The sequence below is a fragment of the Populus trichocarpa genome, chromosome 6, assembly GCF_000002775.5.
Source record: "Populus trichocarpa isolate Nisqually-1 chromosome 6, P.trichocarpa_v4.1, whole genome shotgun sequence".
Taxonomy (NCBI): domain Eukaryota; kingdom Viridiplantae; phylum Streptophyta; class Magnoliopsida; order Malpighiales; family Salicaceae; genus Populus; species Populus trichocarpa.
The window spans coordinates 6724315-6748751 of NC_037290.2; the positions used below are offsets into that span (position 1 = coordinate 6724315).

Here is a 24437-nt window from a genome sequence, read left to right on the forward strand (position 1 = left end):
TAGATTGGATATAGCTTTATACTGTAACCATAAAAATATGGAGTTGGTTTATGATGAGTCACGGGTCGCAAAACCAAGAGCAAGCTTCGTGTTAGAGAAAAACGCACAACTGCTACTCTACAAATTGCTTAAGAGTCTGCGTTTTCTGGATGGACATGCATCGAACATATCAAGGCTGGTTAATATAGAGGACTGCAAATTGCATGGAATGAAGAGTCATGACTGCCACGTGTTTATGCAAACACTCATCCCATTAGCTTTTCGTGATTTATTGCCAAAGGGAATATGGGATGCACTAATAGAGATCAGTCATTTCTTCAGAGATATATGCTCCAGCAAGTTGAATGTTGAGCACATTGAGAGGCTTCAAACGAATATCGTCGAGACACTATGCAAACTTGAGATGATATTCCCTCCATCATTTTTTGACTCAATGGAGCATCTCCCTATACATCTACCGTTCGAGGCAAAAGCTGGAGGACCGGTCCAGTATAGATGGATGTACCCATTCAAACGGTTAGATATTATAGTTGCAATGTAATTCATATATAAAAGTATTTTCTATGTTTTTCTTAATTGAAAATACTTGATTAATTCAATGCAGGTACTTGTTTAATCTCAAGAAAAAGGTTAAGAACAAGGCGCATGTTGAGGCTTCGATATGTGAGGCCTATATTGTTGAGGAGATCTCAATATTTATCTCGTACTATTTTGAACCTCATCTGAGAACGAGAATCAATCGCGTTCCACGGCATGATGATGGCGGTGAAGTGCCTTCCAGTGGGAACTTGTCAATATTCTCCAATACTGGATGACCCATACCTAAAAATGTCGTAAGAGGAAGATATTTGTCGGAACTAGAGTTCAAACAAGCACACAACTATGTTTTATTTAACTGTGATGAGCTTAGACCTTTTATTCAGTAAGTTTATATATGTGTAATACTAATTAAACTTTGTTAGTAATATACTGTTAATTATATATTGTAATATCATACACTCATTATCACTTGCAGGCAACATCGATAATATTTGCTCTGCAATAACTCACAGCTGACCGAATCCAAGATCTTTCAATTACAAGATGAACAATTTGCCACGTGGTTTAGAACACATGTAAGCACTATCACAAACTCATTCTAACTTGCAAAATTACTGTACGTATGCATGTCATTACGAGATTCTCGTTCATTTACTGTTTATTGATGTACATTACATACAAGGTTTATCAAATGGGAAGGAGTGCGCCTAAGTCATTGTCTTCACTAAGCCTAGGGCTTGAAAGAAAATGTAAGTGCTACAACAGGTATTTTGTCAATGGATATGTTTTCCATACTGAAGAATACGGGCAAGGAAGAAAGACATACAACAGCGGTGTTTGTGTTTAGGGATCAACTAGTAGTGAGTTAGAAGTTGACTACTATGGTAGATTAGAAGAGGTCGTAAAGCACACAAGCTGGACAATTGGCTGTAAAGCATTCTATACCTGGTTCCCCTAAATTCTCTAGTTTTGTTCACTTCCCAATCTTTACATCCACTGCTTCTTGTCAATTTTTAGCTTCTGATGTATCTCCCCCTGATGATTCACTGAAATTCTGTCTCATTGGGTTTGTTGCGGGCAAATGCCCTGGATATAATTTGTTGTCTCAATTTATTGTTCAAAACTGGAATTATCATGCTAACCTCACCATGCATGATTCTGGATGGTTGATATTTGAATTTCTCTCCGAATCTGCTATGTTGGATACTCTGGGTGGGGGACCATATTCTGTTTTTGGTCGGCCATTAATCTTGCAAGTCATGCCTGATTTTTTTGACTTCACTCCACCTGACCTGACCAAGATGCCCACCTGGGTGCGCTTTCCAAATCTACCTATTCGGTGCTGGACACCCCTTTACTTATCCAAACTTGCTAGTGTGATTGGCAGGCCTTTGCATTGTGATGAACCCACCTACACCAAGTCTAAACTTTTTTATGCTCGGGTTCTCATTGAGGTTGACTTACTTGGCACTTTGCCTGATTTGGTTTCTGTTCAGCTTCCCAATGGTTCAACCTTGGGTCAACAGGTTATTTATGAATCCCTTCCCCGTTTCTGTAAGAACTGTGCTTCCATGGGGCATTCCACTTCCTCTTGCAAGAAAAGCTCCTCTAAACGCAAGCTCAGCTCTTCGGAAGGCCACACAGCTACTTCTCCCTCTACTGCCAAGCCAACTGCTGAACCTCAACATCTGTCTGGCTGCTCCATAGTTCCCTTGGCAGGACCCCTGACCAAGGTGACTGACACTCCTACTTCCTGGAGGCAATCCTCTCCAGGGCGTAAGCGGACCAAGGTTTTCTTGGCCAATACCATAGCTTCAACCTCTGTATTTGGTCCCCCTTCATGTTAGGGGCCCTCTGGTGTTCCACCCTCTTGGCAGTTTCTCAACTGCTGCTCCGATCCCATGGTTTCACAGCAATATATGGGTCAACCGAACTCTAGCAATCTGCCCTCTAATAGTAGATCTGATGAGTCGGCCCGTACAACACCTATATAGTTTCCTGTGGCCTTGCAGCTCTGTGGTGGCTTCGATGCTGCCTTGTGCTCTTTTCAGTTGATAGGTTTTCTTTTTCATGGTTGCTTTGTTTGGCAGGTTTTTTCTTGTAGTGCCTTCTTGGCTTGTGATGGCTTTATTTCAGCCTGGCATTTTGTTTTCCTTCTGCAATGCTTGGACATTGGCCGTTGGATTTGTTGGCTTGCTGCTGTCTTGGAGCCATGTTTGTTATGCTCTGTAACTCTGTTCTTTTGATCCCCTGAGTGGGCACCTGTTGTAGCTGTTTGCTCCTGAATGGGAGGCCACTTATCTGATCCTGGAGGAGTGCCCGGTTGAGGGGCTATGGTTTGCTTAATGCTATCGGATAGTAGATAATGTATATGTTGCCTTGATGTTGCTTGGCTGGCTATTGGTTGTGCTTGCTTACCATGCATGAGGGTTGTTCATGCTATTGTATATGGGATTCTTTCCCTTTCTAGGACTGGCTTGTTCTGGGGAGTCTGTTCCCCTGCACTTGCCTTTTATGTTTTCTTTGCTTCGTTTAAGGGAGCATGTTCCCTCTGCTGGTGCATGTAATGTTCTGCTGGTTTCCAGCTTGTACTGCAAGCTTGTCTTGCTCTTTTTTGATCTATACATTACTTACATTTGATCCAAAAAAAAAAAGGTCGTCGAACTGCAATATCATAGCGAGCAAAATAGAGTGTTTTTATTCAAATGTTATTGGTATGACACGACTGACAGAGGAATCAGAGTTGATCCGCATTATGGTCTGGTCGAAATCAACTCAAAAGCTAGACTCCGCAACATAAACGATGTCTTTGTTTTCGCAAAGCAATGTCAACAAGTTTATTACACATACACCCCTTCATTTAGAAAGGATCGATCAAGAGTGGATTGGTTGTCCGTTTTAAAAAGGAAACCCTGGGGTCGTGTCGAGGTTGTTCAGGATGAGAACAAAGACACAAGTGTGCGAGATGTAGTCTTTCAAGTTAGTGAGTTGGTTGAACCATATCAAGTTGCTCCTTCGATTGAATTGGAAGAAAATTCAAATTTTCATGTTTTCGATGATAGTCTTGTTGATGTTGACGCAGAGGAGTTGAATGTTGTTTTGAGCTCTAGCGGATAAGCAAATGTCGATGAAGAAGATGATATCTATATTGAAGATTGCGATGAAGGTGATGACTATTCAATTGATGACGAAGAAGAAGAAAATTCTGACTAACTATCAAAATGAAGCCCTGTGTAAAACCCTTTTTTTCATGTAATTTAGATTATGGATGATATATTTTGTAACACGAAATATTTATTGTTTAAGCACTGTTGTTATTGTTTTGTACAATGGACAATTTATCATTTAAGTTTTTGCAGGAAGGTAAAGAGGCAATACAAACACAACCTTTCTTGTACAATGCAACAATTACCGACGTCCATACCGACGGATTCAAGTCCGTCGGCATTTCACAGAGAGTTCAAAAATAATTACTTGAAATGCCACAATCACCGATGTCTATACCGACGGAATAATGTCCATCGACATTTCACAGAGAGTTCGAAAATAATTACTTGAAATGCCACAATCACCGACGTGCAAACCGACAGATGTACGTCCGTCGGTAAGTTGTCAGCGGGTCAATGTTACTGACAAAATTACCGACGGACTGTGTGAATTCCAAAGGGTGGTGATTTAAATGCATCTCTGACCGCGCCAGCTTGCCGATGGAATTACCGACAGACCACGAAAAATATGGAGGGTGATTAAAAATTTTGGTGCGAAATTCAAAAATTACTGACGGATTTTTGACACTTCACCGACGGAATAAATTAAAATAATAATTAATTTTATTTCCATCGGTAAAACTGCCCTATAAGTTCCAGCGACCGCCTATTCAATTTATTTTTTCTTCTCCTCCGTTTTTCACCTTAAATTTTGATTTTTTTCCTCTCAATTCTTCAAAGCTTTCACCTACAATTTCTAGCAAGTTTTCTTGTGAATCTTCATCAGTTTAAAAGGTATGTGTTTCTTCTATTTCATTTTACTTTAAGGGTTTTTTTTTTAGCTATTTTTATTTTTGTTATGTTTTTTGTAATGTAGATAAAGTCTTGAATTCAACACATTATTAAAGTAAGCATATTTCATTCCTAAAGTCTATAGTTTTTTTTTTTTTGAATTTATTGAATATTTTTTATTGTTGTATTGGCATAATTATTATTAGTTAATTTGTTGAATATTTATTGTTAATGTTGAATTTACCTTAGAATTAGTAATTGAATATGTTGGAATAATTATTAATTTTACTCTATTATTGCATGATTTGTGTTTAATTTTTTCCATTTATTTTGATTGTTAGTCTAGAGTTTTTTTTGAATTTATTGTTTTGTTGTATTGGCATAATTATTGAATAATTTTTTGAATTGTAATTGTTAATGTTGAATTTACCTTAGTATTAGTAATTGAATATTTTGGAATAATTATTAATTTTACTCTATTCTTGCATGATTTATGTTTAATTTTTTCCATTAATTTTAATTGTTAGTCTAGAGTTTTTTTTTATTTATTGAATATATTTTATTGTTGTATTGGCATAATTATTGAATAATTTATTGAATTGTAATTCTTAATGTTGAATTTACCTTAGGATTAGTAATTGAATATGTTGGAATAATTAGTATAGATTGGGTCAATTGGTTGTGGCTATTGTTAATATGTGCAGGTTTGTGGATTTGGGTAGTATCCAGTATAGGGGAGGTGCTGTTGAATTTTTTTTTTAACATTTGAATTTAATTATATAATTATTTGTATAAAATTATGTAGATGCGTAGAATGAAAACCAGAGCTGGTCGCTCACGTATGGTCGCAGCTAGTTCGTCTAGCAGCGAGGATGATATTTCCTTAGGTGCCTCTCAAGAAGAGGCACCTACACCACCTGCGCCATCAACCGATGTTGCCTCTTCCAGCACTAGTTCACAGCGCAGAGGCAGCGTGCCTTCGCAGTGAATCAATTTACCCGCAAGTACGAAGCACAGTGGAAGGACGACCTTTCAATGTAAGTTTGTTAAGGTTTTAGTTTTTTTTTTAAAAACAATTACAACATAATTTATGAAGTAATCACTATTGAATTTATTTCATTTATTTTCAGGTTCACAAACATTGAGGCCGCCCGAGTAATATCATCGGCGTTTAAATTGTCGATGGAGATTCCATTGTTTCAATGGAGTCAGATATCCAAGCATCCTAAATGGATGCCTCAAATCAATGCATGGTTTGACAGATTTGAGGTTGGTGTTAATTTATTTCAGCTTATTTCTAATAAATTATTAATATAATTGTAAATAAATTATTATTTTTATTTAAAATTAATTACTTATACACAGGAAAAATTTTGCTGGGACAGTGAGCATAACACTGTTGTGAGGAGGGTGTGGGAAAATCACGCGGCAACTAGGTAACATCGAAAACAATACAAGATTTTTTTTAGACAAAAATTTATGTTTCGAAATGTAATTTTTGGTTGCGTGAAATAGGTTGCGTGATTTTTGGTATGAAGCACAAAAAAGGGCAAAACAAACCGCGAGAGATAGGGGTTTCCAAGGCTGGAATGATGTTGTGGTTTGGAGGGATTTCAAACCGATATGCATCCCGGAAGATATATGGCCGCACTATCTTGAGCACGTGATATTTGAGCGATTCACACGACGCTCACAGTCTGGTGCTGGCAACTGGAATCAGTCAATTCATGGCTCGGTGACAACACACACCGGCGGCTCCGTTCTGTTTGCTGCACATGCGAAACGGATGGTAAGATTAATTTAAATGAAATATATCGTTAAATTAAGTTGTTAATAAATCTTTTTTCATTATAGGCTACGTCTCTTGGACGTGAGCCGAGCCCGATGGAGCTGTTTGTGGAGACGCACATGCGGAGTCAAGACCGCCAAAAGGGGGCGCAACAGTTCGTTGACAACCGTGCTCAACATTTCGTGGTATGTTTGTTCAACCATTTTATTTTGTAAGTTATTATGTTTATTGAATTGAATATGATGATTATTTTTTTTATTTTCAGGAGACCTATAATAATCGGTTGAGGGAGAGATACGGGGACGATACTTTGACCCATCCAGAATTCGATCCGGATTTGTGGATGGAGGTCGGATCGTCAGGTGGACCCGATAAAAATCAGGTTTACGGGCTCTCCAACACTACGGCCGACAACTTGCGGTCGGCCCGTAGTGTTTCAACCGTTGGGAGCTCCCAATCAATATCGAGCTCCCAATCTAAGGAGTTCGTAGCCTTGCAGCAACACACGGCTCAACTCACCGAAAAATACGACCACCTATTAGCGGAGTACGCACAACTCAAAGCGTCTCAAGCACAACAAAGAGCGGAGTCTGAACAACAAAAAGTGGCTTATGAACAGTTTCGCCAAATGGTCATGAACATGGCAACACAGAGTGGAACATGTGCGCCTAATCCTTTTTGGTCGTATAACCACCAACCTCCTCCTCCTCCTCCAGCTCCACCTTTATATTAATTTGTAATAAATATTATTTACCTTTAAAATTTCATTTAATATTTTTTTTGAAACACATTCAATTTGTAATGAATATTATTTAACTTTGATTTTTTGTTTTTGATGTTTAATATAAATTTTATTTGCATAATTGGTTTTTATTACCATTAATTTATATAATTTTATATTATGTATTCTAAATAATTTTTTAAAAACAAATTTAGAAAAAACTATTACAAAGGGTTTTACCGACGGAATGAATCTGTCGGCATTTGACAGTAGCTGCCACATTCACCGACGCATTTACAAACGGATATATTCGGTCGGTATTTCATACACTCACCGACAGCTTTACCGACGGAATTAATCCGTCGGCATTTGACAGTAGCTGCCACAATTACCGACAAATTTACAGACGGATATATTTGGTCGATATTTTAAACACTCACCGACAAAGCTACCGATGGTACGTGGCCGTCGGTAAATCACAATATCATCGACGGAATAAAATCCGTCGGTATATTTCAAGCGGGAAACTTTTTTTTGCGCTCAAATTCCGTATGTAAAACCATCGGCAAATGGTTTTTTTGTGTTTCCGATCAATATAGCGATGGAATGTGGAATTACCGACGAAAGGAAAGCCGACGGACATATTTCGTCGGTGAAGACGTCGGTAAATAATTCACCAACGAACTGGTAATCACACACCGACAGAATATTTCCGTCGGTAAAACTGTGAAATCTTGTAGTGTGAATACAGAGTAGTTGCAGACACAGCAGCTGAAATCAGTTGGGTGTGCTCTTTACTGTCCGAACTACATTTCCCAGTAAGTCATACTCCAGTCATTTACTGTGACAATATTAGTGCCACCCAGCTGAGCTCTAATCCTGTGTTTCACTCAAAACTGAAACATGTTGTTATTGATTCTCACTTCATTCGACAAAGGTTTCAATCTGGTGCTCTACAAGTGTCTCATGTATCTTCAAACGATCAGTTAGCTGATGCACTGACGAAATCACTACCCCGCTCACAGTTCTGGCTTCTTAAAGACAAGATTGGACTCATTGACCCCGTCCATCTTGAGGGGGCATGTAAGCAAGTATCCAAGTGTGGAACTAACTCCAACTAAACCTCCTGAAGAATAGGATTTAAGCAAGTGATAAGATTGTTATCGAATGGAACTCTAATTATTGTGTTTGATTAGAACTCTGCAACATTGTTTCTACTGTATATATATAACCTCTGATTCAATGAATAAAGGTGAGCTTTTACGTTCCATAATCAGATTGCATCTCCACAAAAGATTCATCTATTGCAAATATAGGTGTATGAGATGATTTAGTCTAGATTTAAAAGCTTAAGTGGAGAAGGCCCCTTAGAGATTGGAGAAGAAATCTATTAATCTTTTTATCTAATTTCTTATCCAAAGTGGTAATGTCTTGTGAGGTGAAGGATAAATTGATATGGATTTCAAACTCTATTGGGATGTATACTGTCAAGTCCATGTGTGGGCTTTTATCATCTCCTCCTCAATATGGTACTTGTTTTTTCTTTCAATGGTCTATGAAAAGGTTTAGTCCCTCCTAAAATGGATGTTTTTTTTTTGTTGGTTGGCTATTCTTAATAGAATCAACACCATAGGAGTTTTAGGGAGAAAAGGCATTATTTGAGTTGAGGATGCATTCTGTCCAATATGTTTTCTATCTAAAGAGTCAGTGGAACATCTCCTTATTCATTGTCAAAACCACTAGAAAATTTGGTCTAGATTCATGGAATGGTGAGGTTTATCCCGGTGTTTGTCCTAGCAGTTAATTTATCAGATTTCCTTAGTAGATCATTAGGCACCTTGGACTCCACTCAACTTTAACTACTCAGGCTTCCTATACTCTTTCTTGGTCTAGATTCATGGAATGGTGGGTTTTATCCCGGTGTTGTCCAAGCAGTTTATCAGATTTTCTTTAGCAATGGAAAGTTATGGTTAAAGGAAAATTTCAAAGGAAGGTAGAATTTATGTTATTTTTTTTGTGATTATATAGTCTTTATAGCTCATTCGTAATGACCTGATCATCTTTAATAAAAAAAGCCAGATTATGATACTTTGTTTCTTCTTATCTTAATGTGTAGTTAAAAGCTATTTTTTCTTTTTTTCATATAATGTCCTCGATTTGCTTATATATTTTGATGGGTTGGTTAGATGGACTAATCATAAAAGTGCTAGACCTCTTAATTATTATATAGTCTTAACGAGCAACTCAATGGCTAAAATTAAATGTGGATGGATCTTCCACTGGAGAACCTGGTAATGCTGGTATTGGGGGTGTTCTTCGAGTTCATAAGGGTGTAGTTCAATGTATGTATAGATCTATACCAGTAGGGATTAAAGATTCTAATGAAGCAGAGCTAATTGCAGTGATTAGAGCATTGGAACTATCATCTACTAGAGAAGAATGTACAGGGAAGAGAATTATAGTTGAATCTGATTCCACCAATGTGATCAACAGGATGATTAAAGAGTCTAATAGACCATGGAAATTCTATGTGCTTTTCATCCTTGCATCTAGATTTTCTTCAGGTTTGAGACTGGTAAAGTATTCAAATATTTTAAGGGAGGGTAACAGTATGACAGACGCCCTTACAAAACAAGGTTTTACTAGAAATTATGAATTGATGACTTGGTTTTAACCATTTTTTTTTCAGGTTACTTATCTATGTTATGATCACCATGGAGATTTCATGTATTTGGCTTCTTTAAAGTTCGGGTTGATATTTTGATTTCATTAATTTCCGAGAAGAGGTAGACTGGTGGTCGTTGATAAGAGATAGAATCGAGCAAGAGATGGATCTCTAACAATATTCTACCACTACTACTCTGGTTACGTATCGAATCCAATCTATCTACCAAATCATAAATTGATGGTATTAAATCCAACTATGAAAACTTTTAAAACCAAATCAAAATGTATTGTTATTTTTTTTTATGATTTTTGTAAAAACAAAAACGGATAGGTTTTTACATTTTGTTTTCAAAAGTTAAAAAAAATAAAACAAAAGGCATTAATTCTTTATTTTATCTTAAATTAGCCTCTTAAAACTAAAATGGCTAAAATAAGGTGCAGTAAAAGGCTATTATCAAGCACATAATAACCCTCCTAACAAACAAAGCATAAAACCTAATTTATGTTCAATCATTTTTATCTTTGTTGTGGCAAGAAATTAAGATTGAATTTCAAATAGATGTCGATGCAAAATAGGAAACTACAAAAGACATGCGTAATATACTAATTTTGTTGATTGCTTTCAAGGCGTGCTGATTAGGGAGACAAAAAGGATAATGCTTAATAGTTCAGGGCAAAATAGATCAATTTTAAACTTTGAGGGCTAACTTAAACTAACCCGATATAGTTGGGGGATTTACTTGTAGTTACCTCTTGTCATATTTTTGCTTACAAATGTTTTGGACTGACTTGACGCCAAATGGGAGAATACTAGCTTTGATACCCGCGCGATGCCGCGAGTTATTTTTTTTGCATAAAAAATATTAAAAAAATAAAAATTTAAAAATCTTGGGTTTTTCTACAAAGTTATACCCAAGAATCTCGGGTTTGGCTGCAACGCCTGACCTAAGAGTAATATTTATAATATTAATAATAAAATTAAACTTGCATGACCCAAGTTTAAGTGAGTCTGGCTGTAACACCGGACCCAAGAATACTGGATGTGGGTCTGGCTATAAGGTCGTGTCATAAAAGTGTGATAATTAAATAAATTAATTAAAAAAACAAAGAAAAAAAATCAACTGGAAGGAAAAACTAATGAAGAAAAAGAAAAAAAAAAAAACATTGAATTAATTGGGTCAACCTTTTAAACCAGGTTATCCCGTAAAACCTGAGATTTGCGTCATGAAAGTTTGATAACTAAATAGAAAAAGAAATGACGGGTTTACCTAGAATTAACGGGGTTAACCCATCAAACCAAGTTAACCCGTCAAGCCCAGGATACGTGTCATGAAAGTATGAAAGTCTGATAATTAAATAGAAAGAAAATTAATTTTAACAAACTAAACTAAATGAAAAAAATAACTCGTCAAATCAGGTTAACCCATCAAACCCAAGATTCGTATCATGAAAATATGATAACTAAATAAAAAAAATTTAACATTAACAAACTAAATCAAACAAAAAAAATTCATTAAAAAAAATAAAAAGAAAAAACAAAAGAAAAAAACAGTTATATAATATAATACAATATAATAATAATTATAATTATAATTATAATGAAAAAACATGGGGAAAATTTAAAAAAATGAAAAAAAAAGTGGGAAAAGCTAAAGCTAAAGCTAAATTATCAACCAACTCAATATTGAAAAAATAAATTTAACAAAGATAATTTTAAAGAAAAAACATGTGGGGGAAACACTGTAGCCAAACAAAAACCATGTAAGGAAAACACTGTAGTAATTCATAGTACTTTTTTTTTTAAAAAAAAAGCTACAAAGCTAATCTCTCAACCAGCTCACTATATAAAAAAAACCGACAAAGGCTATCTAAAAAAAAAAAAGTCAATTTTGGGTAAAAGAAATGAAAAAAAAATGTACAAAAAAGGAAACAAAAGCGAAAAAAAAAACACGTAGGGAAAGCTACAGTGTTTTAAAGAAAAAGACAAAAAAACTAAATTTTCAATCAGCTCAATAGTAAAAAAATAAAATCAACAAAAATAATTCTGAAAAAAACAAAACAAAAAAAAAATATGTAAAAAATGACAATTTTGAAAAAAAAGAAAAATAAAGAAAAATAAAAAAATATATATGGGGAAACCTAAAGCTAGATTATCAGCCAGCTCAATATTGAAAAAATAATTTCGATAAAGATAATTTTTTAAAAAAATATATGAGGAAACACTGTAGCAAAACAAAAACTATGTAGGGGAAACACTGTAGCAATCCATATTATTTTTTTAAAAACAAAAACTATAAAGCTAAATTCTCAACCAACTTAATATAAAAAAAATAAAATCTACAAAGACCATTTTGAAAAAAAAAGAATAAAGAAATCATAAAAAAAAAAACAATGTATGAGAATATTATATCAATCCACAATGTTTTAAAGAAAAAAACTACATAGTTAAATTTTCAACCAGTTCAATATTTAAAAAAATTAGCAAAGATAATTTTGAAACAAAAAAATTTTTTTAAAAAAAGAAACAAAAAAAAGAAGAAGAAATCAATTTTGGGTAAAAAAAAAAGCAAAAAAAAACATGTAAAAAAAAAACAAAAGCAAAAAAAAAAAAAAAAAAACCTGCTACAGGGATATCCCACGCGTTTTAGAGTTCTTTAATAGTGCCTTTGTTTGTTCTGCTAAAATTTTATGTCGGGAAAACCGAGTGTTCAATTGCATCTAGAAAGTGAAATAGTGAATCCTTGTTGTGTGATCTATAAATTGGTATGCTGCTTTCATTTCATCGGCACTCTTTTTTTTATCTCAAATACCAGGAAACCAGCTGTCCCCTCCTGTTCAGAGCTTTGCTATGACCGAAGAAAATCAACAGATCAAGTCCCCTCAAGAACCACCTGCTGATCAAGCAGTACCACCCTTGCCAAGTAAGTATAAAGAAAAATCATTTTTTGATGTTTTGTTGTTTGTAAGAAGTACCATCACGTGATTCTGGCGATCACGATCGAAGGCAGAGATCCAAAAATGTTATTCCATCAAGGACTTGAAGGTTCTTAATTTATATGATCCGACCATTCGGGTCTGATTTTAACAACTATAGTTTCCCTCTAAAAACAAGGGGAAAGGATGATATACCTAAGATTCTATCAGTAATTCAAAACCATTATATTCGGAGAATCTTAAACATTAGTTTCCTAGTAGTAATATTTTTAGTTTGCTAACAATTATGGCATATTTTAATTTTCTTTTCTTTTCTTTTTTTCTCACACACGATTATGACATCTATGTTTTCCACTTATGAATGCTTTACTTTGGACAAGTTTAAGGAATGTACGGGTTGGGATCAAATCCTGCTGCAAAAACAACATGGCCTGAGTTAGTTGGCTTAACAGCGGAAGAAGCTGAAAGAAAGATAAAGGAGGAGAAGCCAGGTGCTCAAATTCAAGTTGTTCAACTTGATTGCTTTGTGACCATGGATTTTCGACAGAATAGAGTACGATTACACGTTGACTCATTAGGCAAAATCGAGAGAGCTCCTAGAATTGGTTAATCTTGCTTTTGTGTTTGAGAATGTACCGAGTCTATAAGTCGATCTTGGATTGGCTATGTGGTTTACCTTATGTTTGTAATAGGTACGTAAATTTGCCTGTGAATGTTGCGTGATATCATTTTCTTCTCTTTTCATGTCATTCACTATGGGTTGTCTTTGAATAGGGCATAAAATTTATGGGGTCCAAAATTGTCGGCATAATTGTTCAATATATCATTATAGGAAGGAAGTCTTGTTTCTTAAATCTCAGGGTCTCTTAAACTGAACTTGCTTGGATAAACCGAAACAAAATGACAACGAAATAGAGGAATCTTGCAAACTTTTGTCAGTGAGTGGAATGGGATATTGTTATCAAGGAGGGATTTTTCATCTCTGAAGGAGGGATTTTTCATGAGAACCTGAAATTCAATTGAATGGTGCCCACCAAGCCCAGTTCCACATTAAAAGCAAATGGAAGCAACACAAGAAAGATAGAACAATAAGCAACACAAAATTATGTTGAATAGGGTAATACTATAAACTCTAATTTAAAATTTTATTACTAAATATTTCACCACACAAATATTTTGATCAAAACTCTCTATTATAGCACTTTTAATATACTACTAACAAGTTTTAAACAAAACTGAAAAAATAATAAAATACTTCTAAACCAAATAAGAGAAAGAATCCTAAATAAACTAGTAAAATATCAAATGTCAAATAGTAAGTTCTAAGCATTATCATAAAGTCTTCCCAATACCAATTGCTACAAAATTTAACCCTAAAGAAACCAAGGTCTCTGGAAGCTTCTAGCAAAATTTCAACTTTATCCAACTGTTGGATTAAAATATATACATGTTAACATAAAATTACGCATTAGAAAAAATCTCTTAGATAAGTGTCCCCTTGTTGGAGAGAACTCGTCCTTGAGTTCTGGCCACCACCCACCTATATGTTGTTGTTATTATGGACCATCAAAAGGGATACCCTTGCACTCCACTAACCTCTGGTGTGCTGACACTATACAGTTAGCCAACTCAAATAAAGTTGGCCGAGAATCAATGCCCTAAACACTCTGATTCTATGTAAAACCATTACTCGTAGCCAATGGTTTGTTCCACATCATGCCCTTTCTCACATCATTTTAATTCTTTATAATCTCCTTCTTCTCTTACTTTTCTTATTCATTCTTCATAAACTTGGATAAAAACAATATATTTTTACCTTTGGACTTAACAACTACCCCTTCTCTCCTCGACTCTAATACTGTACGCTTCCCTTTTATATTGAGAGTGTACGTATTACATCATTTGTCATGCATGATATTTCTATCATATTATCATCGTCTATCTTGTCATAACCCATTTTTGGGTGACTCCCAAATTCATTTTCCTTTTCTTAAAAAAAAAAAAAACAAACTGCCCGGTGCCGTTTTGAACGGCACTGTGCAGTTCTTCTCCCCTGCAAATGCAGAGACAGGGGAGAAGAAGATTTTTGAAATATTTTCTTCCCGCTCTCTCTCTCCACCCCACTTGCACAAAAATCCCGCATAACCCATACCCACACAACCATACCCTGCAACCATTATGGAAGAAACATGAGACATACAGAGACCCATGCCCTGCACTGGAACAGGCATGGTGACCCTCTCCCTCGACATTCTATAAATATAAGGGAAGATTACAGGACAAAAGGGGGGGCAAAATTTTGGTGAATGAGAGAGGCAAACAACAGAGTCAAGGGAGGGGGGATGGTTTTGAAAGGAGAAAAGACGGAGAGCATTTGAAAACAGAGAAGAGAGAAACCGAACAGAGGAGAGGAGAGGAAGAACCACCAGCTGTGGTCCGCATAGCCGCCTCCACCGTTCCTCCCAGTCGCCCCGCAGCAACTCCACCTTGAGCCATCTTCCAAGAGAAAGAAAGAGGAAGAAGAGACAGAGGAGCAGGAGACAGAAATGGGAAGGAGAAGAAACACACAAAAAAAACACAGAGCAGAGAAAGGGCAGAACCGCCGTCTGGCATCGCCATCCACTGCGAGCACAGCCATTCGGCCACCACCATCCAGCACCGCCATTCCGCCACCACCAACACTGCCAACTCCAGCAGAACCAGAGAGGGAGAAGAGAAACAGAACAGAACCGAGAGAAAGAAAACCAGGGGAGGAGTAGAAGGGGGGAAGAAGAAGAACCACCGCCGGCCACCTTCAACCCGGCAGCGCCACCGTTGATCTTCCTCTCCACAGCCACCAGTAGCGCCGAGCAGAGAAACAGAGGAAGATAGCAGAAACAGAAAAAAAACAACAGAGCAAAAAACACAGGGAAAGAAGAAGAAAAGGGGCGACCACCACCTCTGTCGCCTCTGCTGTCGCCAGCAGTCGCCACCTCCCCTGCTGCCTCCGCTGCCGCCAGCAGTCGCCAGCGTCGCCACAGCTCCAGGTAACTTTCTCCCCTCCCCTGTCTTTTTTTAGCTGCATCTTCATTTGCATGCAGAACGTGAGCAATTCACGTTCTGCAGCAAATGAAGATTACAGTAACTAGCTAATTATATTTTCTTTGGTTATGGGCTGGAACATCAGCCCAGCCCACGCGGCTGGGCTGAGTCCACCCCACAGTATATGGGCCGGGTCAGGCCCATCCCAGGATGGGTGGGCCAGGTCCGGCCCGTTTTTTTTTTTTTTTTGTAAAAAGAAAAATTAAAAAATATTTTTGGAATTTTACAATTTTCCCGCGTATTTTTATGTCATTGTGATTAATATCAAGCAGTATTTTTTATGTCGTTAAAAATGAAAAATCTGATATTAAAATATCCGGTTTTCATCAAAACTTCAAAAATACAAAAAAATTTGAAAAAAAAAATGTTTTATGCGTACGGCCAAGTGTCTCAAAGCTAAAAAATCATATTGTGTTTTTCATACACCAAAAAACAATGTTTTAGCATGCAATTTTGACTTTAATAACCAGTTTAGTAAAGTCAAGAGAACATTGGCCAAAATTTCAAAAACCATAAAAATTTTATTTTGTTTGTCTTTTAGTATCCGGGGTACGAAATTACATGTAATGCGTATTTCTGATATTAAATTTTTTTTTCTTTTTCAACGTTAGAACGGTTAGGTTTTACCCCATTAAGATAAGAACCTCCTTATTGAGGAGGGCTTTTCTTGAATCTTAGACAGACAAGACCAACAATAAAAAAACATGACAAGACCTTAGATTTTTATCAGACAATAAAACAATGCAGCTTACCTTAGGTAGGGCGTATTTGGGGTGCTAATACCTTCCCTTTACGCAACCAATCTCCGTACCCGATCTCTGAGACCAGTTAGGGTTCCTAGTGACCAGAATATTAGGTGGCGACTCCCATTCCATTTTTCCAATGATAAGAGACAAGAATTCCTTGTCTCCCCATATTTTCCAGACACACATCCATTGAGTGTGGGTGGGCGATCGCCGTGACGCCGCACACGTGCGACATACCTAACAATAGATGATATGCACCCATAGACATCACATCACACAAATAACCATCAAAATATCTCTTGCCTATATAAAATGAAACAAGACAGTGTTTGTCCATCATTACCATGCTATCTTGGTTTAGCCACTTTAATTTGTAAGGTTTTAGGTCTTTTTCTATCTTGAGTTACAACTTCTCTAATGCCTCGACTGACATCATGTTCTCACAATTGCCACTGTCAATGATCAAATTGCATACATTGTCTTTTATCACTTCCCAACATCATGGTGACGTTGAAAAAAGAAAAAAGAATAAATATTTGACATTTTGTTTTTAAAGGGGAAAAATCTTGTGTAAGGAGTTGCTACCTAGTATTATGGTCACTAGGAACCTTAACTAGTCCACAAAGATTTGATGGTACGAGACTGATTAAACTAAAAAGAAGATACTTTCACCCCTAAAGCGTCCTACCTAAGGTAGGCTGCATTGCTGGTTTTGCCTTAAATTGCTAAGGGTTGGTAGTGCTATGCTATCAAAGGTCTACCTATAGTATTCCTGACTCTGGAATCAGTGAATATTCAACTAAAAATGCTTCAAACTCTAGCATTAATAAGTGTTACATGACAAAATAGTCTGATATTTCTGACTTTAGCGTTAATGAATAATGAGCTAAGATTTATTTCTAAATCTAGTTCTAATATTCTTAACTCTAGCGTTAGTGAATACTAAGAGTATCCTTAACTCTGATATTGATGAATACAAATATCACTAACTCTAACATCAATCAATATTAAGATAATATTTCTAATTTTGACATTAGTAGATTTTGCTTAAAATTTAAAATTCGTTAGTGAATATGTATGTATGTATGTATATGGCAATGGCTCATTGTTAATATTAACCTTAAAAATTAGAATTAAATGTCAAAATATTTTTGGTCTGATTAATGAAGGAAAACAAGGCTGGGTTATTATTATTTTTTGAAAATTTGAATATGTCGGCTCAATGGTCCTTTTAATTTTGATCAAGTTCTAAGACTTTATAAACTTGTTATAAAGTTCAAAATACATGTGAAATATTTTTGTATTTTATTTTTATTTTTTGTGATAATGTTTAAAAAAGTGCTAAAATATGCACAAAAAAAAAGTTTTTTGGTTTTTTTTTTATTTTGTGAAAAAACGAAACAAAGGTTTATATATATATATATATATATATATATATATATATATATATATATATATATAATCCCAAGATATGCCACAATGATGCTTTTTAAAAAGGCTTGGCCATGCAATTTAAAAGAAAACTTCTGAAGAAAAAAATTTGAAAATAAAAGAGAAATTTTTATAAACCCATTGTCTAAACAAGATGTAACCTCAAGGACCATTTAAAAACTAAATGTACCATGTTCTATTATACTACTGTAGGAAGCAAAGAAAACACATTGAGTGCAAATACAAAAACAAAACCCTTTCATAGCAAGAGCAAGGTTAACTCCTACACTAACTAAAAAAAACTCTTTTCTAAAGGGAAATATAGACTAATAAAAGTCCTATCCTAGTGTTGTCATGAAAAATAAACCATGTAAATTGCTGTATAGAGCAAAATCAAAGAAGGTCTCTTTTATTATCCATGAGACCAAACTATACACTAAGCCTTTTTAGCAAAGCTACAACCCTAAAAAAAAAAAAAAAAACTAAGGATGATTATTTTTTGTTCGGTTCGGTTTTTACCTATAAAAATAACCAAACTGTTTTTTTTTAAACCCGAAACCGGTTCAAACCGACCGGTTTCGGTTATGTTCGGTTATTTTTTATTAAAAACCAAAAATTATTGTTTTTTGTGGTTTTTTTTTTGTAATTTCCAATGGGTTTGGTTTTGGTTTGGCTCGGTTTTTTTAGTTTTTTTGGTTTTAGACTTATGGAATCTAAACCGAACCAGTCGGTTTTTTAAATATTTTAATCGGTTTTTTTTACGGTTCGGTTTTTTTAGTTATTTTTTTTTTGTTTTCTCGGTTTAATCGATTTTTCAGTTTTTTTACGCACCCCTAATAAAAACCCTTCATCCTTCTCATGTGCCCAGGACACTTCATGTAGAAAACACATATACTTAAGAGTAAAAACAATATAGTTCCTTCTTCAGAGCACAAGCCATACAGCTCAAAACCAATACACATGAACCTCGAGCATGACCAACATGTTGGAAGAAAATTAGTGCAGTAACTTATTATGATAGTCTGACCAATAGCGTAACGGGTGCTACCAATCTAGTTTGTCCTAATTTTCTGGTCCAAAGCAGGAAAACAATAACAACACAAGTAATTTTGGTGGTCTTCTCTGTTTTATTGAGTTGTATGTCTTCCAGGTTAGGGAGAGAGTGATAGTGAGGATTGAAAAGGTTGTTTCAGTTTAATCCGACTAGTCGTAACGTTACTAGCTATATATTGAGTCAATGCCAGCCATGTGGTATTCAATCCTGACACGTAGCTAGTTAGAATTGATGCAGAACTGGACCATTTATAATGCTCAAGAAACAGAGGATCGGTTTATTAAGGAAGACAGAGCCCTTGGTACTTGGCAGATTAATTCAGATAACTTGCTGTACTACTTCCAACTATAACTATGCATGTCTTTTAAGATTACCTCCTGCTTCGTGCTTAGTAAAATGCTTCATGATTTGTTACCATGTTTGCTTTCTTATGTGATACATCAACATAAAAAAAAGGGAGAGATACCGTGTTATGTATTTTATTTAAATTGCATCATTGTTTTGCAGGTGATCTTTCATGTATCGCATGCAGGAACTCCTCTGATTCACCAAATAGATCTTACATGAGTTCTTAATAAGGTCCTTGAAGAAAAGTAATAATTAACGGCCACCTGAAAGGAGGGACTCTGCAACCGAGGACGAATGTCCAAATGCCTTGTCCATAGAAGAAGGATAAGAATTGGCAAACTCATCAAAACCTTCACGATGTGAAAATGTTAGGCCACTTGCAGAAAGACAAAGTGGTGAAATGTCAGGCAGAGGAACATCCCCCTCTAAGAACTGCACTACTTGCCGCATGCTTGGCCTTGCTGAAGGCTCAGAATGAGAGCACATCAAACCAAGTTTCAATAACAATTCCATTTCCTCTGCAATATATTCTGTACCCAAATTGGGATCCCTTGCCTCCAGAATTTCACCTCCAAGCCATCGACTAAACACCCAATCAACCAAGATTATATCCTCAGTTGGCTGTATTGGCCTTCTACCAGAAGCAACCTCAAGCAGGAAGGCCCCAAAAGCGAACACATCAGTGCTTGTCGTGGCCTTTCCAGTTCGTGCATGCTCAGGTGCGAGATACCCAAGAGTTCCGACAACGTGGGTCGTTTGAGGATCTGTTCCATGGTCATACAATCTTGCAAGGCCAAAATCCCCTAATCTTCCATTCAATTCACCATCTAGCAAGACATTACTAGCCTTGACATCTCTATGAATCACAACTTGCTCCCATTCTTCATGTAGATAAAATAGCCCTGAAGCTACGCCTTTGATGACTCTAAATCTTAGGCTCCAATTGAGGGCGACTGTTGGTTGGTCATAGAGGTATTTGTCTAAACTTCCATTAGGCATGTAGTCATATACCAAAAGTAGCTCTCCTCTACGCCGGCAGTACCCCAAGAGAGGGACTAAATTCCGGTGACGAAGGCGACCAATGCTGACAATTTCCGCCACAAATTCCCTCATCCCCTGTCTTGATTCATGAGACACCCTTTTCACTGCAATCTGAATCTTAGAGGTTGGCAAGACACCTTTGTAGACTCTACCAAACCCACCACTACCCAACAGCTCCTCGTCTCTAAATCCTTTGGTGGCAGTATAAAGATCTTTGTATTTAAATCGGTGAGGCCCATAGTCAAGCTCCCAATCTTCTAGCACTTCTGCAAACTTCCTTGTCCTTCGTATGGCATAAGATGTACTCGAGACTGCTACTAAAACCAAACTTAAACAAAGCACAGGAAGTTCAATGGTTAAGAATTTGGATGTCTTCTTTGGTCCTACTCGAGGAAGCTTAGGAAGGCGAGAGATATGTAGTGCTTCAGCTAGGCCATTCATCTTGAAGCTCCAGCCCAACACATAATGAGACGTGAAAACAGAACCGGTGGATGATGAGAATCCGATATACATACTACTGTTTAAGATTGGCGACAAATCACAAGACAGAGTCAAAAGTGGTCTACTGGGTTTATCAACATCAATCGGAGCTATAGTGACATCAAGTTGCTTCTCCTTGCCATCATATTCCATCCAAACTTGCATTGGATGGCCACTAATTAGTGTCAAGTTTGTGAGCTTACCATTAAGTTGAGAATAATATCCTGCTGAAGCAGATCGTTCAGACTCTAAACCATTAATATCAATCCCAACATGGTTATCATCGATATCATTGAACTCGCTGCTGTATATCGTGTCAAGCTCCACAGCAACAACATGGTTGGTCTGATTCCCATTGTTGGTCTTATTAAATAGACCAAGGTACTGGCTTGGAAGAGCTCCTGGGAGACCTCTTGTGGGTGCAATGACAAAGGCAATACCATGGCCACCAAGAGTTGGATATTCAGGTATGATAGCGAAAACAAAGGTAGTGGAGAAGGTGAAAGCAGTGCTATTTATAGAGTTCTTGAAGGTTACTGGGTTTGGATAGAAGGCGTGACTCGTTCGTTGCTTGGTTTCATTGGTTAGCCTCAAAAGGCCATTGGAGGTTAACTCAGCTAAGCCGTCAAGGCTTAGATTAGTGGATCGGAAGCCAGAGTAGGTGAAGTTGAAGTTGAAGTTGAGTTCTTGAGAGGCTGCTATTGCTAAGCTAAATAAGACACGCACCATTAAGACAATTCTGAATAACATTGCAACTGTATTTGTCTCTACCCACCAGTTTCTTGTTCATGTTGTTAGTTATAATGGAGTATCCACGCCATCAAAGAGTTAATGATAGAGCCAATTAGCCAAACAATGAGGAGAATCTTTCCATTCAATGGTTGAGATAATCTAACTTGTCAAACTTTCAGGTTGATGTGAAAGCACAACCATAATTTTAAGGCAATATGAAAGATTAGTCAATTTCGGCAACTCTTCTGTGAAATTTCGCGGTTTGGCATAGTTTTGAGTTACAGTTGAATATTTTTTTCATACTCAACGTTAACTACTCAGGCTTCCTATACTCTTTCCTGGCTTGACCATAAGTGCTCAAGACTTTTTCTAGATGCCTCTGACCAAGTTCGGGCTTAAACTTTAGGTGGTTCGACACAATACATTTTTTGATCTATCTAGGACTTGATACTAGCCCATTTCCTTACGTATCGAATCCAATCTTGCTACCAAATCATAAGTTGATGGGTACTAAATCCACCTATGAAAACTTTTAAAACCAAATCAAAATGTATTGTTTTTTTTTTTGTTTTTTTTAAAACAAAAACGAATAGGCTTTTACATTTTGTTTTCAAAAGTTAAAAAATAAAAGAAAAAACATTAATTCTTTATTTTATCTTAAATTAGCCTCTTAAAACTAAAATGGCTAAAATAAGGTGCAGTAAAAGGCTAATATCAAGCACATAAATTATAAATGAATGAAAGGATAAGAGTCAATCTACCCAAATTAAAAGGATTGAAAATTATAAGTGAGGAAGGATTGAAGGAACCTTCCAATCCTTTTTTATACATGTCTTCATCCTTTTTGCCAAATGATACTAAATGCTTCCTCACTAGTCCCTCCCCTCTGATCCATCCTTAAACCCTCCTAACAAGCAAAGTATAAAACCTAATTATAATTATAAGTCTTTGCAAAAAAAAAAAAAAAAAAACGAGTATGTTCAATCATTTTTATATTTGTTGTGGCAAGAAATCAAGGTTGAATTTCGAGGCGTGCTGATTAGGGAGACAAAAAGGATAATGCTTAATAGTTGAGGGCAAAATAGATCAATTTTAAACTTTGAAGACTAACTTAAACTAACCCTATATAGTTGGGAGATTTACTTGTAGTTATCTCTTGTCATATTTTTGCTTACAAATGTTTTGGACGGACTTGACGCCAAATGGGAGAATATAGTGCCTTTGTTTGTTCTGCTCAAATTTTATGTCGGGAAAACCGAGTGTTCAATTGCATCTAGAAAGTGAAATAGTGAAACCTTGTTATGTGATCTATAAATTGGTATGCTGCTTTCATTTCATCGGCACTCTCAAATACAAGGAAACCAGCTGTCCCCTCCTGTTCAGAGCTTTGCTATGACCGAAGAAAATCAACAGATCAAGTCCCCTCAAGAACCGCCTGCTGATCAAGCAGTACCACCCTTGCCAAGTAAGTATAAAGAAAATAATTTTTTGATGTTTTGTTGTTTGTAAGAAGTACCATCACGTGATTCTGGCGATCACGATCGAAGGCAGAGATCCAAAAATGTTATTCCATCGAGGACTTGAAGGTTCTTAATTTTTATGATCCGACCATTCGGATCCTGATTTTAACAATTATAGTTTCCCTCGAAAAACAAGGGGAAAGGATGATATACCTAAGATTCTATCAGTAATTCAAAACCATTATATTCGGAGAATCTTAAACATTAGTTTCCTAGCAGTAATATTTTTAGTTTGCTAACAATTATGGCATATTTTAATTTTCTTTTCTTTTCTTTTTTTCTCACACACGATTATGGCATCTATGTTTTCCACTTATGAATGCTTTACTTTGGACAAGTTTTAGGAATGTACGGGTTGGGATCAAATCCTGCTGCAAAAACAACATGGCCTGAGTTAGTTGGCTTAACAGCGGAAGAAGCTGAAAGAAGGATAAAGGAGGAGAAGCCAGGTGCTCAAATTCAAGTTGTTCAACCTGATTGCTTTGTGACCATGGATTTTCGACAGAATAGAGTACGATTACACGTTGACTCATTAGGCAAAATCGAGAGAGCTCCTAGAATTGGTTAATCTTGCTTTTGTGTTTGAGAATGTACCGAGTCTATAAGTCGATCTTGGATTGGCTATGTGGTTTACCTTATGTTTGTAATAGGTACGTAAATTTGCCTGTGAATGTTGCGTGATATCATTTTCTTCTCTTTTCATGTCATTCACTATGGGTTGTCTTGGATAAGGCAAAGCACACAAGTCATAAAATTTATATATGGGGTCCAAAATTGTCGGCATAATTGTTCAATATATGATTATAAGAAGGAAGTCTTGTTTCTTAAATCTCTGGGTCTCTTAAACTGAACTTGCTTGGATCAACTGAAAGAAAATGATAAAGAAATAGAGGAATCTTGCAAACTTTTGTCAGTGAGTGGAATGGGATATTGTTATCAAGGAGGGATTTTTCATCCCTGAAGGAGGAATTCCAAGAGAACCTGAAATTCAATTGAATGGTGCCCACCAAGCCCAGTTCCACATTAAAAGCAAATGGAAGCAACACAAGAAAGATAGAAGAACAAGCGACACAAAATTATGTTGAATAGGGTCACAATATAAACTTTAATTTGAAATTTTATTACTAAATATTTCACCACACAAATATTTTGATCAAAACTCTCTATTATAGCTCTTTTAAGTTGCTTTATACTAGTAAAAAATCTTAAACAAAGTTGAAATAGTAATAAAATACTTCTAAATCAAATAAAAAAAAATCCTAAATAAACTAGTAAAATATAGCAAATTTCAAATAGAAACTTCTAAGCATTACCATAAAGTTTTCTCGATACTGATTGTTAGAAAATTTAACCCT

At 36.1% G+C, this 24437-nt stretch overlaps 3 protein-coding genes and 1 long non-coding RNA gene across 20 annotated transcripts in view; 2 read left to right on the forward strand and 2 right to left on the reverse strand.

Annotated features, from left to right (window-relative positions):
• LOC18099983 (L-type lectin-domain containing receptor kinase IV.1) overlaps positions 1 to 24437 on the reverse strand; it is a 95996-nt gene that overhangs the window by 68779 nt on the left and 2780 nt on the right. For 2 of the 12 annotated variants that reach the window (XM_052454124.1, XM_052454123.1), the window contains exon 1: positions 19573 to 21623. The exons of 5 other annotated variants lie outside the window; for them this stretch is intronic. In XM_052454124.1, the coding sequence (XP_052310084.1) occupies positions 19573 to 21580 (2008 nt within the window). In that variant the 5' untranslated portion in view covers positions 21581 to 21623. Of the gene's footprint in view, positions 1 to 19572; positions 21638 to 24437 lie in introns of those variants that run through there. 5 more of the 12 variants (XM_052454125.1, XM_052454120.1, XM_052454122.1 and 2 more) reach the window with 5 other exon arrangements.
• LOC7487268 (L-type lectin-domain containing receptor kinase IV.1) overlaps positions 1 to 24437 on the reverse strand; it is an 86057-nt gene that overhangs the window by 49158 nt on the left and 12462 nt on the right. The window lies entirely within an intron of this gene.
• LOC127905488 (uncharacterized) overlaps positions 1 to 24437 on the forward strand; it is an 84103-nt gene that overhangs the window by 48532 nt on the left and 11134 nt on the right. The window lies entirely within an intron of this gene.
• LOC18099993 (subtilisin inhibitor CLSI-I) lies at positions 12420 to 23911 on the forward strand. Of its 6 annotated transcripts, none has more exons than XR_008059575.1 (3): positions 12595 to 12636; positions 13036 to 13140; positions 23532 to 23911. XR_008059575.1 is itself a non-coding variant. In XM_052454138.1 (2 exons), the coding sequence occupies exons 1-2, from the start codon at positions 12564 to 12566 to the stop codon at positions 23648 to 23650; spliced, it is 297 nt and encodes a 98-aa protein (XP_052310098.1). In that variant the 5' UTR covers positions 12420 to 12563; the 3' UTR covers positions 23651 to 23911. The 6 variants fall into 6 exon arrangements, 4 of the variants coding, with proteins under 4 accessions (XP_052310098.1, XP_052310097.1, XP_006381211.2 ...); XR_008059574.1 differs by having other exon boundaries at positions 12598 to 12636; positions 13030 to 13140; XM_052454138.1 differs by lacking the exon at positions 13036 to 13140 and having other exon boundaries at positions 12420 to 12636; positions 23427 to 23911.